The following is a 19,873-nucleotide window of genomic DNA, read 5'->3' on the forward strand; positions in this document are numbered from 1 at the left end:
ACAGAGGAAGAAAGGACATGCTTTTTACATCCTGTTGTGGGAGACGACTTTGATAGAATTCTTTTTCTGTATCATTTGATTGAGAACCATAGGAGCTTCTGCAGAACTTTCAAAGGACAGTGCACAAGATGAAACACATGATTTCTTGCATGAATTGAATTTCATGGGACTTGCTATTAAACAGATGTGATGTAAAAGTGAGTTGTGGATGAGAGAGACAGATTTAGAATCATCCAGTAGGTATCTGGTGTTATACAGACATTTAGATACCACAGAGATACTCAGAAACTGTAATACTTTCTGGAAAGATGTTGAATTTCAGCAAGCATACCTGATGGCTTTTGATCCTCCAGCTTTTTGTCCAGTAGAATCATTCAGAAGGAAGAGTTGGTGACAGTCATGGATGCTGGAATAAATACAAAATGAACTTGAAGAGCTGTAGAAGAGCAGGTCAAGGAACTCTCAAGAATGCTGAAGATAATTTTCAGTACAGTAGAAATTTCAAAGTGTTGAATGTGTCAATCCTAAGCTTGGGTGGATATGTGGTAGCCTACTGGCAACAAGACCGAGCAAAAATAGTGGTACAAAATATAAAAATTATTATTTTAAGTAATACAGAGATGGAAACGCAGTTAATGCCAAATAAAACTCAGAGAAAATGAAAAATTTCATTTCAGAAAATTTCAAACTGTTTTCATTTCTTTGAGCTACACCATTGGATAATAATAAAGGTAACAATATACTTAGAACACTTAATGTATTTCCTTGGTAACACACAGTATCTTGATTTATGAAATCATAATAGTTCAGTCAGTTTAGCACTCCTGAACAAAATAAAATGTTTGTGTGGTCTTCAATTTCATCTGATGAAGAAGTAGGAAAATATATATTTTGATGAAATCCTGCTAAATTGTTTCTTGACATTTTTTAAATTTATAATCAGAAAATATGTTAGAAGCGTAACACTGTGTTGTGTGGGTGATATGCAGTGAGGAGAGATCACTGTATGCATATAAACTGTGTATGCAATAATTGTTTGGTAGATGTAAAGATTTCCCTGTAAGTTTCCCTCTGGTTAAATTTAAATCCTTAAATCTAGAGTAAAGAATGTGGATTATGCTAATTTTAGTGTACTTGCATTAGTGACTGCAGGCTGTACAGTCCTGATCTGAAAAGAATGTGTATACGATGGCTTGCTATAAAATGGATGGGAGTTTTCTCTACGTTGAGAGCTATTAAAGGAGGTGGTTGAAGGAAGGATTCAGGTCTAACAGTCCTGGAGGGGCTGAGGACTGGTGTGGTTACACAGCTGATAAATGCCAATGAGATGATGTGCATCAGATGATTTGAACTCCCCAGGAACGCACACAAGATGCTATCAGTGATTTGAAACTGATGCTAGAGAACTTTATCTTAAAACCATAATGCATTCCCTAGAGACTTATTTTCTAATACTGAGGTAATGAATCATTGAAACAAATTGCTACGTCTTTGGTGACTTCTGTGTCTCTGGACACTTTTAGATTAACACAGAGATAAGTAGGTAGGTAAATAAATAAATTAGTATTTCACTGACAGTGAAGTCCAGCTTTTGAACTTTAAACAGAATTTCCCATAACAGTGTCCTGTGTTTTGCAATACTGGGATATTCTTCTGCCTGTAAGATCTACAAATCTCAGCAAACACATTTTGTGTCAGTGTTACAAGGGAAATAAAAGATAAGACCATGCATTGTGTAATTTTTTCTTTTCCTTTTTTAGATTTATTGTCTAGAATAGACTTGGATGAATTAATGAAAAAAGATGAGCCACCACTTGAATTTCCTGATACTTTGGAAGGATTTGAGTACCTTTTTAATGAAAGTAAGTCATATGTGCTTTGCAAAGACTTTACTAAAATAATATTGAGGTTATCAGATGTTGAATTATCTCTTATAAGTCCCTATTAAAATTTCATACTTTCCTGTTAGGAATAAAATTTTAAACTGTAGTGCTCATAGACTTATAAATCTAAAACCTGTTTTTTATTTCATGCAATTATCACAAAAATCCCTCATTTCATACAATATTGTGGAGTTGTACTGGGTCTACTTTATGACTTCCTGTTTTCTGTTACAGAAGTGTTGATACAAAAATTCTGAAAGTAATTTCTGTAGCATTTAAAAATCAGAATTAAAGATTGGTCACTTATTTCAGGAATATTGTATTTCCTGATTCATTTTTATGGCTACGGAAGAAGTTATTTTTCAGATAATAATTTATCCCAGCGTTTTTAATAATTTGTCCCAATATTATTCCACTAATACCAATAGGAAAAAACCTGTATATGTTGATAGAAGAGTGGGGAATGTGATAGACTGTCTCTTCTAGTGTGGAACATAATTTTGCATTGCAGCCAAGTGTGTGATGACTGCAAGCAAGTACTTCCATCTAGCTCAGTCTCTGTGTTAAATGACTTAGTATTTCTAATTTCCAGTGCATGCATTTTAAAATCCAGGTGAGAAATGAGCCTCTGAGATAAAGTAATAGCAGACTGCAGGAAGTGACTCTTTCAAGATTGTTTAAAACCTGTAGAACAAATGGAAGTGTTTACAATTTTACTCCTTTGCAATACCTGCTCTGTGAACAGAGGAACTTTAGTTTCTAAATCTGCCTGTTTTACATCTTCCACTTTTACAGAAAAAAAAGAGCTTTCCTTTAAATGATAGTCATTTATGCAACACTTAGCTTTTTAATACCCTGATGGCTTTCACAGGAAGGTACTTAGAGACTAAAAGTGTCATGAAAGTGATGTTCTTTCTTTGATGGAAGGAGTTCAGCTCTGTCACTTTTCAGCTCCTTATTTTAGATCTGTACTATGTCTGCTGTATCTTCCTTACTGACTTCAGAATTAATGGTTCATATGTGGCTGATAAAAACGGCTGAAATCTGAATTTTGGGGAATGAGTTATGTTACTGAATATTCCATTACTAACCTCACAGCCTGAATGATTTCCGTAGAATGGAGGAAAACCTATTAATGTGCTAAGGGTCAGCAAAGCAAAAAAGTCAGCATTTTGCTTTTGTACATTTAATTCAAATGTTCAGTCATGTATTTTTATGTCCTAATCATGCTTCTTTTTGTAGTGGAAAAGTACAGAAGTTTTTTGTCAGATTATTTAAATCTGAATAAGGCAAGGTTCCAGAAAGTCAAAGGAAAAGTATAGCAGATATTTGTTACTTGTGGTGAGAGCCAGTTCAGGTGCTGTTGAATGGCGTATTTGAAGAGTGTGTATCTGGGAAGGAGCAGCTGAAAGTAAAGTTATGATGAAAAATGCGAGAAGGAGGATGTTTGAACCCAACACAGGGGTAGGAAACTGTGGAGAAATAGTTCCTTGGTATCTAGTACATGAGATATGGTTTGGAAAAAAGTCTAGAAAAAAGTTAAATCAGCAGATAAGCATAACTGTTACAGACATCAGATCTTAAATATTTTATTTAAAGCATCAGAAATCAAAGTGTAGAAGTTCTGTAAATACATGAACCAAGCAATTTTCCTCTATTCAAGAGGAAACATTATGGAGAAACCTTTGTTCATCATGCAGACATTTCAGCATTCAAAGTTTACTAGCACATGTCCCTATTTTTACTGATACACTGCAGTTTTGTAATGCTCTGAGATCAAAACTTTGTCTGATAGGCTGAAACATTGCTGGTAAAATGCTTGCTTTTGTGGTTGGCTTCCTACTGGTTGCCATTTTATTATTATTATTGTTGCTTTAACGCAGTCCATGTCTTCACCAGTGGTTGGGTATGCTGGTAACTTTGGCTATAAACAAGGCCAACTACAGGAAGTTACAATGGAATGTAAGAGTAGCATGTGATTTTGCTATGAACAAGCATTTTGCTTTATGCTAATGTTGTAATCTCAGAGTACCCTAAATCTCGGAGGTTGTACTTGATTTCACTATGCCTTGGAGTTAAGATATTTTCCCTAACTGTGGACATGGTTCTTTTCAGTTTAGCTTAAAAAGTTGTAAGTCTTGAAGATAAATCTTTCCCTTACCTCCAGCTTCCAGTCCCTTTTGTAATTGAATTTCTTTACAATGCAGTTAGTTTTGAAGTAGAGGATTTGTAACTACAATTCGATTACCTGCAGATCAAATATTAACGGCTAATGTTTTTATTTTACTGTTAATTTATAGCAGTTGAGACATAAATGTCTTGTGAAGCAGTTTGGCGTTTGATATCTGCATGCAGTTTCACTGTCATAATTTGTGTTTAGCTTAATCTAGCAGTATGCATATCATAAAATGCAATTTTTAATGCTACAATTGTTTTCTGTTAAAAAGCCTGCACCCAAAAATGAGGAGGGATTTGTAATAGCTTGATTTTTAGACGTAGACTTACTTTAAATTTTTCAGCAATTGAATATGTCTTATTTTTAATAAAAAAGTATATTAACTGTAATGATTTTTTGTTTCTTTTACAGAAGGACAATTAAGACACATTAAAACTGGGGAGCCATTTGTTTTTAATTATCGTGAAGATTTGCATAGATGGAACCAAAAGCGCTATGAAGCTCTTGGAGAGGTACATAATTTGTGTGTGCATACATGTATGTGTATCTGTGTATATATATGTGTGTGTGTATGTGTATGTATAGGTATGTATATGGATGTATATATATATGTACGTTTATGTGTGTGTGTGTTCATGTGCTATGGGTTTTGTTTCCCTGTAGAAGTGATACTTTAACATATGTTAATAAGGTTTTAGTGAGACTTCAGTCATTTGATAGAAGGTATTTCAGGATTTACTGCATAATAATGCTCTAACAGTATTTTCTGTTGTTTGCTGTATAGCTTATGGTGTGATTTAGATTACCGTTTGACTTTAATATATTTTCATAATAGAATATCATCTTCCTATGTAAGTCAGAATATTATACAGTGCAGTATTTTCTTCAATGTCAGTCACTTCATGGACTGCAAATCTGTGACATTTTATTTTCTGGTTAAAGATAAACACACTGGTTGATTTTCTCATGTTACCAAGAAATACCAGGAACCACTAAATAAAATAAAAATCTAAAGATGAATTGGTTAAATACCTGTTGATCTATTACATATTTGGATGCTTCTAGTACTTCCTAGGCAGTTCAGCCTCCCATAGCTACCTACTCACTCCTCACTGTGGGATAGGAGAGAGAATCAGAAGGGTAAAAGTGAAAAATTCACAGACTGCGTTACAGTTTAATGGGTAAAGTAAAAGCTGCACACACAAGCTGTGCGCACAATAAGAAATCAATTCACTTCTTTACATTAGCAGGCAGATGTATAGCCATCTGCAGGAAAGTAGGGCTTGTTTGTGCATAATGGTGCCTTAGGAAGACAAGTGCCTTATCCATACAGTCCTGGCTTGGGTTTGGGTTGGAAGGAACCTTAAATGTCATCTAGTTCCAACTCCCTGCCGTAGTTGCACCCTCTGCTACATGTGGTTACTTGAAGCACTGACCTTGGAGTCTAATGGGGATGGGCATCCCCAGCTTCTCTGGGCAAAATCTTCCAGGTCCCTCAGCACCCTCACAGTCAAGAATTTCTTCCTAACGTCTAGTCTAAACCTACTCACTAAGTTTGAAGCTTTTGCCCTTTGCCCTATCACTCCATGTTCTTTTCAATAGTCCCTCTCCAGCTCTCTTGTAGGCCCTTTACCTGAAGGTGCTGTAATGTCTCCCTGGAGCCTTCTCTTCTCCAAGTGGAACAACCCAATCTGACTCAGCTTGTGTTCATAGGAGAAGTGCTCCAGCCCTCTGGGGATGCTTTGTGCTTGTTTGCCCAGCCACTGTTTGATTTGTGTGTCAGCCTTGACTCTCTGCTGAATATGCCCAGCTGTTTGTCCCACCAGAGCTTTGTTACCAGGGATTGATGAAGCTTGCTTTTTACCTTCTACTCCTGATTGCTGCAAGAACTGTGGCACGGAGTAGACAGTGGCTGGGGCTACTGATGTGCTTCTCACATCTTTTCACTTTGTATACTTTTCCAAAAGCACGATAATTCTATGTGTAGACACAGAATGTTGCTTGATATACATTTCTTCTGGGTGGAAATGCTATTTCATGGCCTGTGTGTATGCACATTTTTGTGTGTCTACATTGTTCAAATATTCCCATTTTCCAAATAAGTGAGTTGGACAAGACAGGACACTAAAGATCAGTATGGGGCTCCTCTGCCATTGCACTTTCCTATCCATATACACAAATACACAGCAAGTTTCACATTCTGAAAAGTGTGTGAAAATAGCTTCAACCCACAGTAGTATTAACAACTTCTTGTGATTTTTTTGGTGTACTTGTTACAGGAGTGGGGATCTTTATATCTGTGATCTCTGTTGTGCATTTTGCCTCCATGTTCAACTTTGACTGATCTTTGAAAATGCAGTTCATTTATACTGACAAGTAAAAGGCAAGGAAGGCTTAAAGTCAGGTATCTGACGGAGAATTGTTCTAATTTGTCTATTCCGTGTTTTTAGAGAATTAAATTCATCTGTATTTCAGTCTATTTCTACTAGGTGCTTGGTACCACGAAGTTGTTCCAACAAGCCACAAATTTATAGATGTTCCATTATTTATTTGGGAATACAGGAGATGCCTATCCTTAGCATTTTTTCACAAAAGTAGAATCCTGGTTTTGGAGATAAATTAGTGGGTCACTGATACAAACATTGAGTAGTACTGGAGTGGTGCATCATCATCTGATTAGCTGTTTTGTAGTCAAAGGTGAAGATATGTTTAGCAAACTGTGGTAGCTTAAGAAGCAGCTGCACAAATGATTTGTCAAGTGATGTAGTAAAACCTTGCCTTGGGCCTTTGCTGTGAAAATCATCCTTTGGTTGTAGGAGTTCTTTAATGTGCATTTAGAGTTCAATTATGTAGCTGGTCATCCAGTGAGACGATGAAGTAGCTATATTTGTGTCACTAAACAAAATTGTTTTATGTATTCAGTGTTTCCATTGTTAGCTCAGTCATTGTATGCTGGTTTTCTAATTTTTAAAGGATATATATGCATCCTACACAAGACAGCTTTTTTTACTGTGCACATATATATACTCATGTATGTTGTAGGCTATTTTTAATGTGTTTTACTGATTTTAAGAAGTGTGTGTATCCCTGGCCTTAGGTATCAGCATGATTTTCTATTTCCTGGAGCATTAATAAATTTCAATTTGGTTATCCATGTGTTTTTTTTGCTGATAAAAGTCATGAATATGCTATCAGTTGTGCCATTTTTCTGATTGTGTGGAAATTGACTCTTCAAAAGTAAAATGATTTGCCTATGACTCCTCTCCTTACATCTCTTTATTCTTCATTTACTGATCAGTTATTTCAGGCACAGAATTTTTTCTGCCTTTTGATATGTGTTGTTAATAGACAATTTAGTGAACTGTTCATAGTTCTGTGATTCTGGTTCAGTCATTGCTATTGTGGCATTGAATTTTGTAGAGAGCCTCTCCATTTGCTTTTTAAAAATTAAAATGGCAACAGAAGTGCCTAGAACATAGTGTTGCAGCTGCTTCGAACTGATGATTAATCCATGTAGCAAGTTTGAAATATGATCAGGAAAAATTTTGTGACAACAATGTAGTTGTTGCAGACATACCATTCCAGTTCAAGGTCTCATTTTAAATTTTTTTTCTAGCTTTGAGTTACAGAGATTTGGGTTGAAGATTAAATTCCAGATTAGACTCACGTAATATATGTCTCCTTGCATTTTAAGTAGATGTGTGTGCTTATTATTTGTACTGCACTTGCAGTTGATAATATGACTACTGAAATTGCCAACAGTCAGCTTCAGCCCCTGCCTTATCATTACATTGAAATTAGTGGGAATTGCAAAGAAAGTACTACTAATAACTGCTGCTGGGACTTTACCTTTGATTTTGCCAGTCACATAGGTTGTGTTGATAATGAGATTTTGTAGGAAAAAGTGTATGTTGACTTTCTCCTTCCATACTCATGTAGTATCCAGTGTATCCCTATCATCAGAAGGCAGATACTGTCTGTCGCTTTGCACATATCTTTCAGCCTAAAGGTAGTTGTAATTTGTTGATTACTTGGGGGCTGGCATTAATATTTTTGAGAGTGCCATCATTGATGAAGAGATGTTTAACTGTACACAGTTTGCTTCTCTACCAATGTCTTGCAAAATTCAAAGAGGATTTGTAAATATGTAGATTATAATGTGGACCTTGACATAAATGTCTGATGTGATCCTGTTCAGGTTAATGCCGTGTCTTGTAATTGCAGCTTATCTGACCTGCAGAAGTCTGTAAGCAGGTAGCAAAATAATTTAAATAGTTTTTTTTGCAGTCACCATATTAAAATATTTTGTATTTATGTAGAACACATATGTAAAGCAAAGAAATAGAACACCTAAATCAGAAAATCTTGGTTTCATATATGATAAAATACAGTTAATTTTATGTCATCAGAAAAGTCTTATTCCACTAAATAAACTACTTTAAAGTATGTTCACAGTGTTAGGTCCAGCTCATCATAAAGTAGATTGCCATCAAGGTTAATATTTGAGCAGTGTGAGTGGGATAAGTGTGTAGAATTATGACCTTGACAACCCATAATTAAGATGGCTAAGTAGTAAAATTGGATTTTTTTTCCCAGATCTCCTTTAAGTTAAAGAACAGCTTGGTCTCAACATGATTTAAAAAAGAAGCGTTCACCTGCTACTAATTTCCTCCTTGGTTGCAAAGATCATTATTTGTTTTGATGACTGAGAGGCTATTTACATAGCACAAATGAAAGCATAGAGCAGCAGAAGAGGACATGTAAGTTAATGAAGAAGGAAGCATTAAGTAGTCTGCATTTGAAAGGGTAGCTTCTTGCATGAATAACCCAAAATCTGATGATAGGCTGCACGTGCACCTGATAGTACTTAAGGTCCAATCTTGCAGCCAAAGCTCATGTGAATAAACTCAATAGGTCTGATCTTGTGAATAAGGGCTGCAGGATCAAGTTTCAAATAAAATGTGCAGATGATTAGTAGAAATCCTTACACTCCTAGTTTCAGTTTCTTTGCAGTTTATCATTGAACATTCCAGATTTTCTCTGGCTAGCAATGTTTTGATATAATATAAAGTACATGCTGCATACCATGGATCAAGCAAAATGGTTTGTATGCCTTGACTTCTTATAATGTATTTGCTATTGGTTATTTGGTCATTGAAAAAATTCTTCTTACTGAGTCAACAAAATAAATTTACAGTAGTGCAACGTATCATTGGATTCATGAACATTTGCCTTTATGGAATGCCTGCTTGGCTTGGGCTATTGAAGAGGTTTTTCTATTCAGAGATGAGATGCCAAATACTTAACAGGTGTCTGTGGAGCATGTGTGAATTACATTTTTTCAGTGTCTTGTATTAGTCAAATTAAGGTGAACTTCCATGGACGTAGCAAAGGGACTTATTAAAACTTCTATTTCAAAGGGAGAGTGAAAGAATCTAATTAAAATACCTCCCCCATCCTTATTTTTGCAAGTGTTTAATTTCTGGTTTGTGTGATCTCCTTTGTTAGTACTATTTCTCTGCAAGTTCTGCTCCATTTTGATGGTTTAGGAGTGGTACTCTCCAGTTAGTGCTGTCACTGAGGCACTCCAAACCATGTGCTGCTTCCTTCCTTCCCCCTTGCTCTCTTCCTTCCCCTGTGATAGGATGGAGAGGAGAAGTGGGGGCAAAAAAAGTAAAGATCGTGGGTTGAGGTAAGAACAATTTGCTGGAAACAGCAGTGAGATAAGAAAACTAACAGAAACAGCAAAAATCTTAATAGCAAGCATGTACAAAAGCAAGAGAGTGATCTCCGTGCAAAAGGCTCACCATGAAGGTCTGACCCATGCAGCCAGGCTCCCTCTCTCCAGAAGTGAGCCCTTCCCTGTTTGTGGAAAATAAGAGGGAGGTACAGAATAATCTCCAGGTCCCAGCAATGTCTCCACTTTTTCTGCTACAGAAATGAACCCTTTCCTGGCCGGAATCAGGACACCGATCTACTAATGAGCATTGCAGAAGGCTTTTTGCTTTAGCAAAATTTTACAGTGGAGTCAGTGTCACAAAAAATATTTATAATTGCACCTCTCCTTGAGGTGCACATCACATTGCCCATAAAATGCACTCAGGTCCTTAAACAGAAACAATCCCACTGATGAGTTTGCCTTTGTTGGAGGCAGGACTAACCCAAACTGTTGCCCCAACAGGTTCCTCACGCGCACAATGGTAATTCTGTCCCTTCTGTGGTACATGGAGCCTGTAGGGTTAACTAACCATGAAGTCTTCAAATAAATGTAGATCCCAGTGTTTAAAGTTCCCACCACCCATTGCTTTCAATGTGGTTTTAACAGTCCATTGTATAAATCAGTTTTCCCAGAGGCTGGTGCATGACATGGAATATGATACGCACTCAATACCGTGCTCTCTGGCCCTGGTGTCTATGAGGCTATTTTTGAAATCAGTCCCGTTGTATTGATGCCTTTTCCTGGCCTTAAAAAATTGAGACCCAGACACAGTTAAGGGGTAAGGGGGTTTTACTTTGGTATTTTAGTAAGGATCCTTATGGTGCACCACTTTGCCAAGGTAGGATGTGCTGCAATACACACACAGGATAGATCATGTATACAATGTATAGATCTTAAAAATTAGCATATCTAACAAAGATGCCCCAATGGGAGGCTTGGATGAATGGTGTGATATTTCCCTATTTAAGGAATTCCCCCTGCACGGGCCAAATCTCTAGTTTACAGAATATGTTCTAGAGCAGACCTTGGTTTCCCAAGATGGTGTAGGGTTTTCCAGCCTCCTACTGTGAGGCCTCTAGGATGTTTGGTCTCCTGGCCTAACAAAATACTAGCACTATGCTAAGTTGTCAGACTTAAAGAAATACATATATGCATGCTAAGAGTACTGAGGATACACAAAAGTTACACAAAAGGTATATAAAAGAAAAGGCAAAAAAGTCATCTTGGCATCAGTACAACTCAGTTTTTTCTGGGGTGCCATGTTGTCACAGGACTTGCTTTTCAAGGCCCAAGATGGTGTTCCAAGCAGTGGTGTGAGGCACAGGGTACATCTCCAGCCATCCAGTGGCTCTTTACACCATGCTTCAGGACTCAGGGCCTGCCTTGGCGGGTTTGCATGAGTGCAGTGTAATTAACCTGTCAAACCTCCTGCTATTTGTATTTCAGCCATTGTCCACCACTGCAGGGGCTGTACCTGCTTGGCCTGCTTGATGACAGTGCGTGTTTCACAGCAATGGATCACCTTGGAAATAGTGTCTGTTGTTAAATCCACCCCATAGTTAAGCCATGAGCCCATCTCTTCCCTGATGGCCTGTGGCGTCATGGGCCCACCAACCAGAAATAATTCACCCTTGTGCTGCCAGTCCAGATCCACCTGAGACACTTTAATCTTGACAGCCCAATCTATCTATCCCTTGCTGTAATGCTCTTCAGTAGCCCAACTTCTGGGTGCATGTGCATCTAACTAGATGTACTTTTACAGCCAGCTTCTCTACCTAGCCAATGACAACTCACCACAGTTCATCAGCCCAGATGGGCTTACCTCTGTCCTGCCAGTTGGTCCTTTTCCATTGGCCCAGCTACCCCTGCAGTGCATTTACTGTCATCCACAAGTCAGTGTAGAGGTAGAGCACTGGCCGTGTCTCTGATTCAGTGATATCTAAAGCCAGCTGGATGGCTTTTCAGCTCTACAACCTGACTTGGTGCCCCTTGTTGCTCCATAGCTTCTGTGACTCGTCGTGTAGAACTCTGTACAGCTGCTTTCTGTTTTCAATGTAGCGCAACCATACAGCAGGAACCATTAGTGAAGAGATCATACTGCTTTTCATTTTTTGGTAGCTGATTATATGATGGGGCCTCGTCAGCATGTGTAACTTCCTCCTCTTCTGATGATAATCCATGTTTTGCCTTTGGGCTGAGTCATGATGAATTCTAAGATCTCTAGGAAGCTGGCATTTGCTGTTTAAGCTTTCTGTGTGATCAGAGTGATCTAATTACTCCACATAGTATCAGTGGCATGATGTGTGGAAGGGTCTTTTCCTTTGCACGTCCTGCCCGGCACTGGCAGTCAGGATGCCAGGAGGAGCTGTGCTTTGTTGCCAAACGATTCTGAAGCAGCTTGAACTCCTTCAGAAGCTGCCAGGATCTTTTTCAGTTGTGATGTAGTGGGCCTCAGATCCTTTGTATCCTCAATTCTAGAATCCCAGGGTTCATCCTTCAGTCTCCTCAGGTACTTTTCCAGAGACATCAGGAAGGACCGTTCTCCCTGGCTGAAGTGTAGACCACAAGTTTCATATCCTCTCCTCTTCTGGCTGGCTCCAGGGCTACTGCATGAGTAATAAAAGCTTGTCATTCAGGACACCACTTAAAATCATCCTTCTTCTAGGTCACATGATAGAGGGAACTCATAATCTGACTGTAGTCTGGAATATGCATCCTCCAAAACCCCGTAGCATCTAAGAAAGCCTGTATTTCTATCTTGCTGGTTGGCAGGGACATAGCTGCTGCTTGGTAGATCTCCATTGGAATGTGATAATGTCCATCTTGCCATTTTACTCCCGAGAAAGGAATTTACTGTACAGGTCCCTTGACCTTACTTTGCTTCACAGCAAAAGCAGCCTTCAGAAGTATTATGTTCTCCCCTTTTTCACAAACTTTCTCAGCTGTGTTCCCCCATGTGATGATGTCAACATTTAAGTGTTCTAGAGCCTTACCCTTTTCCAGTGCAGTCTGAGTCACTCCGAGGCAAATTGTGGGCCTGAGTTTCCACCCCTTGCACAGCCAGTTACAGGTGTACTTAGTGCCTTTATAGGTGACAGCAAAATGTGGCCTGCACTCATGGGTAAAGACATGGAGAAAAACACATTTGCAATGTCCATGATAGCACTGCTTTGCTGCCTTGGAATCCAGCTTATACTGAAGTTCACCATGTCTGGCACAGCAGCATTCAGTGGTGATGTGACGTCCTTCAGACCACAGTAGTCCATGGTCAGTCTCAGTGCACTTACCAACTGGCCATATGGGACCACTAAACATTGGGAGGGTCTTGCTGGGTCTCCAGGACCCATCTCATGGCAGGGGTCCACAGAGTCCCAGCTGGCATGGTGGTGTTGATGGTGCTGTGGTAGTGGTTGGTACCTGTTGTTCTTCAACCCTCAGCAGTCCCACAGCAGAAGGGTCCTCTGAGAGACCAGGCAAGGTATTCAGCTGTCTAACTTCCTCTATTTCTACAGCAGCTCTCCCAAAAGCCCAGCAATGGCCTTTTGGGGTCCTTGAAATATCCTGTTACAACCCACCACTGAAGGTGAGGGTAATCCAGGTTCTTGCTAATATACCTCTTGGAACAGATTTGAGTGAAATGACACTGAGTCATCAGTGTTTGTAAATATATATAAGTAGATTTTATTTTATAGTTGTTTTGTTGTAGTGAAAAGCAGATATGTAGCTGATTTAGTTTTCATTATTGTCTTGGTTTAGGATAATTTAAGAGGGACACTCTAAAATGAGTTACCACCCCTTAATTTAATAAATGAGAAACTAATATGAGTAGATGTAAGTGAAAAAATGTAACAGTTTAGTGAAGAAATTGAATAATGTCAGGCAAAAAAACCCAGTTGTTTTTTGAGTTTTTTAAAAATGCAGAATAACAGTAGTAGTGTTAATAATAAAAGTGTCTGAAAGAAAAAGTGATTTACCTGTCAAATGCTCACTGCCCGACCTGACCCCATGGCAGCCACAGTACCCTAATCAGAGGAGAGAGTCCTAACCTGCGGGAGAGTCCCCTTCCTCTGGCCTAACAGTGATAGGAGGTTGTATAGGATAACCTCTGGGTCCCAGCCATGCCCCCTCCGGGCTACTGCAAAAATTAACCCTGTCCTGGCCAGACCAGGACACCCATCTACTGATGAATACTGCAGAAGGTCTTTTGCTTTAGCAAAACTTTCCAGTGGAGTCAATGTCACAAAAAACTAGGACAAAAAGATAAAGATAGGCAGGAGAGTGAGATTAGCCAGGATCTTTAAAATATGTGAAGCTGTGATCTCTTTTCCTACTACACAGAGAAGAATCTATGTGGAACAGAGAATTTTGAGTGTACCAGTTGAAGGAAGAGCCTAAATGAGCCCTATCACTTTAGGCACAGCAAGGGCAATTATAAATGCAGTACTTTAGGAATCCATGCCCTATTTGTTACAGGGTTTTTTTCATATTGGTTTATTATTTTCAATTTTTGTTAGGTAAGTGTGAAATAGAAAAATGGCAAAGCAGACTTTAAACAAATTGGGTAAAGCAACTAAAATTGGGGCATGATACTGAATTTCTTTCTAATAGTAGTTCCTAAGCTCTAAGTAATGAATTTATAAAAAGTTCTCATCCTTTTATTTTCCCCATCTTGAATCAACGTTCTTGATAATAGAGAAAATTAGTGGAGGCAGCTGAAAAAAAAATAAATTATATATGTGTACGGTCTTTGTAATTTTCTGAAGATTTGAGCTTTTTACAGTGTGTTAATTTTCAGCATTTCTTTTTTCTGAGTGAAGTAAATGGACAGCTAGGATTCAGGACTACTTAGCAGTACCTACGGAAATTTAAATATGAATCTTCATTACATGCAGTGTAGTAATTTGCATATGCTAAATCAGCTTTCAAAATCTGGTGTTTGTGAAGACTTTTTAGTAGAATGATTATGTCAGATGTGCTTCAGTGAACTCTTCTAGTTTGCAGGCAGCAATTGGCAGTAGGTTGGTTCATCAAGTAACATGACAGTTCTCGAAAGGTTCAGAGATAGTTTTATAATTATTGTTAGCTTGATTCTTGAAAGAAATTATGAGCATCTCATAAACCCAGATGGGAGTTTGTTACATTGTTGATAAATGTGGTTTACATTTTTAAATTGATAAACAGTGAAAAGCAGAAAAGATACAATAAGGCAGATGGTTGTTTATAAAGCACTTGTAAGTTGCTGCAATTCAAAGAATGGTACTAATTGTTAAAAAGAAGACAAAAATTGGAATAGGGGGAGTGTTTCAATGAGTTCATCATGAGCTTTTTAAAACTAAAACCTTCAGCAGCTTTAGTTCAATTAGAACCATTCTTGCCATTTTGGGTTTACATGCAAAAGTTTAGACTCTCAATTCTTAATAAACTTTTTATCAGCCATTTTCATGTAGCTGAAATTAAAGCTGCAGCTAAACTACCTGTACGTATCCATTTCTTTCTTTTTCCTTTTTTGTGGTTTAGAAAAAACTCAAAATTTATTGCACAGCAGTATGACGTTGAATTCTCACTGGACTTAATAATTGTTTCAATTTAAAAAGAATGAGCACAAAAGTAAACTCCAAGATCCGTAGAGATTTTACAGCAGGGAAGTAAAATGGTAGCTAGTTGACTTGTTTTCTGTTCAAGGAGTGGTGAAAAAAAAGGTTTTTTGACAACTCTGTGACCAGAATAAAGATATATTTAAGCAGTGCTTAGGCAGAACACCAGTCAGTATGTGTGGTGAAATGAGTTGGTGCACCTTTCTCTTGTGAATGTTTAGGTTGTGTTTCCATTAGCGATTTTAAAAGTTTCCATGAAAGATGAAACTTTCCATGAAAGATTAAGTATTTTCCTACTTTTCAGCATGAGATTTTTAAAAAACAGATATGTAGATTATTGCTTTCATCAAGCAGCTCTTCTGAAATATGTTTATTTTCAGTTGCAGAACTCCAGAAGAGCTTGTTCTTTTTCACAAGATTTTCAGCTTTTGCATGATAAAGACTTCTATGCTTTCTGTATTTTCAACAAGATATCTATACATTTAATTTTTCTGGGAATATTTTTATTAACATTTACAGAGCAGTAATATTGTCAGTAAAGCTCTATCAGTTGTGTCAGTCCTTAATAGAAATAATTTGTTAAGTTGGAAAGTTATATCAGGCTGATCAGCTAAAAATATGCAGACTGCCTTTAAGTAGGAACATCCTAACCATTATTATAGCTACAAGTCTATCTTCCTTCTCTAGTGGTGGAGCTTCCAGGTATAAAGGAGGCCCTAGATGACTTACTCCTGTGAAGTGCCAGAACTAACCATGGTAGATGGTTAGCTAGATAGATGGTTATACTATGACTGTGAAGCTGACTTCTAGCGGAGAAAATGTGATGGTTTTCAACTTTCCTAAGGTGGTAATAAGTAATTATTCTCTTAAGTTTTGTGAAGTTTGTGTGAAAACTTCAGAAGCACCACAAATCCTTTGTAGCTATTATCTAATTCTCTGGGAAGAGTACTGAATGTCAAGACTCTTACAGTCAGAATGTGACATAGACTGAGAGAAGAAAGAACAATTGTTTTAATCTCTTGCTCCGTAGTTAAATCCAAAAGAATTAATTGCTGTAGTCAATGTTGGCCTACTTTTATAGCAGTTCAGGATAATATTTAAACTCTGTGAAAAGTTTGAAAGCTCTTCATATGCAACTGTCTTCTTTCCATTTTTGGTATCATACAGCTGTGCTTTTGTACATGCTGTTAGGTTTTGACCTTAGCCTTAATTATGGAAAAAGTAGTTTCAAGCTCCTGCTCTGAGTGAAGTAAACATTTAAGAAGGCCTTACAACTGTTTGTCTCAATATCTAGCTCTAAAACTCTACAGAGAATTTGTAGGTTTGATCAGGACCAGTGTTTTTCCGTAGCTTTCAGTACGTGTCCTTTAGAATAGTGGTTTCTCACCTGAGGGTAAGCAGACGAGAAAGCACCTAGGAAAGCAAACCCACACCTACTTAGCAGTCCATGTCTTTACTAGAAAAACGTGTAAATGTCTGCACGCTTCAGGTTCAAAAATACAGGTCTTTAAAAAATCAGAATAAGCTCATGCTTCAGTTAGAGCTTTTTTCTTTTAAAGTCTATTCACTTTAAATATCAAAGCCATGCTTCTTTAGGTGCTTGTGTTGCTATGGATCCTGCTACCTATTCCCAGATTCATGTGTTACTCAAGCTCAATGGGACAAACGTGGTTTTGTGTACAGACTAGGGACCAAGAGGCTGGGAAGCAGTGCTGTGGAAAGGGACGTGGGGTTATTTTGTTAGTGCATGCTGCATATCAGGAAACAATGTGCCCTGACAGCTGGAGGCATCAGGCCCAGCAGTGCCAGACAGTCAGGGGAGGGTACTGTCCTCTTCTGGTCTGCACAGGGGTGGTTTCACCTTGAGCATTGTGTGCAGTTTTGTGCACCATAGTACCTCCAAAGGGAGAGATCTTCTGTTAATGAGCCATTGAGTCCCACTGTATGACTGATAAAATTAGTCATCATGAAATTACATCATCCCATTGGGAGATGCTCCAGTCGGGGAGAGGAACCAAGCATTTCCTACCTAGACAAAATCTGAGATTTGGAACATCAGAGCTGCCTTTTTCCACTGGATTCTAGAGGAAAACCAGACCTTTCCACATCATCACTGGACCTTCAGAAGAAAGCTGCACCCTTCTACAGGAATGCTGCTTCAACAGAACCACATCTGTCATCCAGGAGGACTTTAGACACCATTTAATGGGACTGCTTCCAACATCCTGACTGACAAGGTGTCAGGTTGTATTCTGAACTCTGTCAGTGACTTTGGGTTTGTTCTCTGTAATATTGTATTTCTATTTTAATTTTCCTGGTAAAGAACTGTTATTCCTATTCCCATATCTTTGCCTGAGAGCTCCTTAATTTCAAAATTATAATTTGGAGGGAGGGGGTTTACATTGTCCATTTCAAGAGAGGCTCCTGCCTTTCTTAACGAACACCTGTCTTTCAAACCAAAACAGATTTTGGTGCCCAACTTGAGGCATGAGGGCATCGAGAGAAAAAGGAGTAACAGTTCTTGAGTAACTTAGTTAATTGTGTGCTGGATATAGAAACCTCCTTAGGTGGTCTAGCTTACCCTGGTTTGGGCGGCATGTAGTCGTGGCTGTATATCTCCTCCCATTTTCAGGCCCTTATCTAAACATGGGTCCTATAATTAAGGCTACTGTGGCTGTTATCCAGTTTGCTTCATGGGTTAATAAGGTGAGGAATTAATGGATCTTTAAGTTCCTCTGGAAGGCAGGCACATGGATTCGGGGCTATCACACACTAACTGTATGGTTTTGGGGTTATTTTAATAAGGGTTCCTACTGTGAGGAAGTGGCAGCAGGTGAAATTTTCTCCCAACCCTTCACCCAGCTTTTTGGGTCTACCCCACCAGTTTTTGAAGAGTTCAAATCTTCTCTAAATGCTAATGATATCATACAGTGGCTGGAGTTGCTAATATGCCTGTTTCATTTAGCATTCAGAGATAAGGGCAGATTGGCTTGGATAAGTACCCTGATACGTACCTCAGAGAATAGGGATGCTACCCCAGAGCCTGACCCTGCCCCACAGCCAACTTCAGACATGAACCACCCAGACTGGATAGAGGTTTTGGTGGAGGAGATGCACGACATGGGCCAGATGCTGAAGGAGTACCTCTCCCCAGCTTTTGCGAAACTCTTCCCCTGTCTTAAAAGGACATTCTGATAGTGCTGCAGTGGAGCCCAAAGACGTTACAACCATCCAGGTTCCAGCTGAACTGCAAGGGCAGTCACAGCCAGCAGCAGTTGCCCCTGTGGAAACAAAGAAATCTGAGATGAAATCAGAGCACCCAGTTAATAAGGATAAGAAAGGAGGGCCCTCACAACCAGCAGGGGAGCCGGAATTTGAGATTGTCATCGAGTGAGTCCCTGTCATACGAAAGCCTCTGTAATCTGCAAAAAGACGTTGTACAACAGGGCCGTGAGGCTTTTACAACTTGGTTACTTTGGGTCTGGGACCTTATGAGTGCAGGTGTGCAACTGGATGGTACTGAGGCAAGGAATTTGCAACCCTTGACTCAAGACTCGGGTGTGGATCAGATATTCATAAGGGAGCCAAGGGCCCCTTTTCCTCTGGGAGCAGCTTTTAATGAGTGTAAGAGAGAGGTTTGCCCACAGAGAGAGAATGCAAGAGTACCACCATAGAATGTGTAGGAAGACCCTTGAGGAAGGGATCCAACAACTGAGAGAAGTGGCAGTACTGGAGGTGCTCTTTGGGAGGGATGGACAGCATGACAATGACCCCAACAAGGTCAGGTGCAGATGTTGTGGAATCTAGCAAATCTAGGCCCGTCTCAATATACCCCCTTTATTGCAATGATTAATGCTGATACCAACCAAGTGACAGTGGGTTCTGTTGCCAGCAAGCTTAGAAATTATGAGAGTATGATCAATGAGCCAGATGCAGGCTCTTGTCTCAGCTGTAATTAAGAGCCTCCAAGAGGAAATGAAGGAGATAAGGGAGGAGGTGAGGAGGAACAGTTCCCATATGGCACCTGTGCAAGTCACAGGCCTCAAAGCCAGAGCCCAACATCCTCAGCGAGGGAGAGAGGATATACCCCACAAGCTGACCTGTGGTTCTTTTTGCGTGACCATGGGGAAGACATGGGAATGTGGGATGGGAAACCCACTTCTGTCCTGGCAGCATGGGTGTGTCAACTCAGAGAGGGAAACACTAACCAAGGGAGCTCCACTAAAGTGAATGTAGCCTCAGCCTCCCATGACCAAGGTGCAGGGTATTACAGAAGGGAGGATGATCTATCAGACCCACTTGAAGGAACCTCTACTATGTATGCCCAGGAAGGAAATAATAACCAGTGCTAGAGGGACCCTGCCTCTAGCCAGGGAGAGGCATGGGAAAACCGGGTCTTTTGGACAGTGTGGATCCGATGGCCTGGCACATCAGAGCCACAGAAATATGAGGCATTAATTGATACTGGTTCACTGTGTACCCTAATACCGTCAGGACATGT

At 39.2% G+C, this 19,873-nt stretch overlaps 1 protein-coding gene across 6 annotated transcripts in view; it reads left to right on the plus strand.

Annotated features, from left to right (window-relative positions):
• Positions 1–19,873, plus strand: part of ARB2A (ARB2 cotranscriptional regulator A) — a 267,766-nt gene that overhangs the window by 23,578 nt on the left and 224,315 nt on the right. For all 6 annotated transcript variants that reach the window (XM_088156755.1, XM_014883550.2, XM_088156756.1 and 3 more), the window contains 2 exons: positions 1,761–1,862; positions 4,471–4,571. In XM_088156755.1, coding sequence (XP_088012881.1) covers positions 1,761–1,862; positions 4,471–4,571 — 203 coding nt within the window. The remainder of the gene's footprint in view (positions 1–1,760; positions 1,863–4,470; positions 4,572–19,873) is intronic.

Source organism: Sturnus vulgaris, chromosome Z, assembly GCF_052056855.1.
Source record: "Sturnus vulgaris isolate bStuVul1 chromosome Z, bStuVul1.hap1, whole genome shotgun sequence".
NCBI classification, from domain to species: Eukaryota; Metazoa; Chordata; class Aves; order Passeriformes; family Sturnidae; genus Sturnus; species Sturnus vulgaris.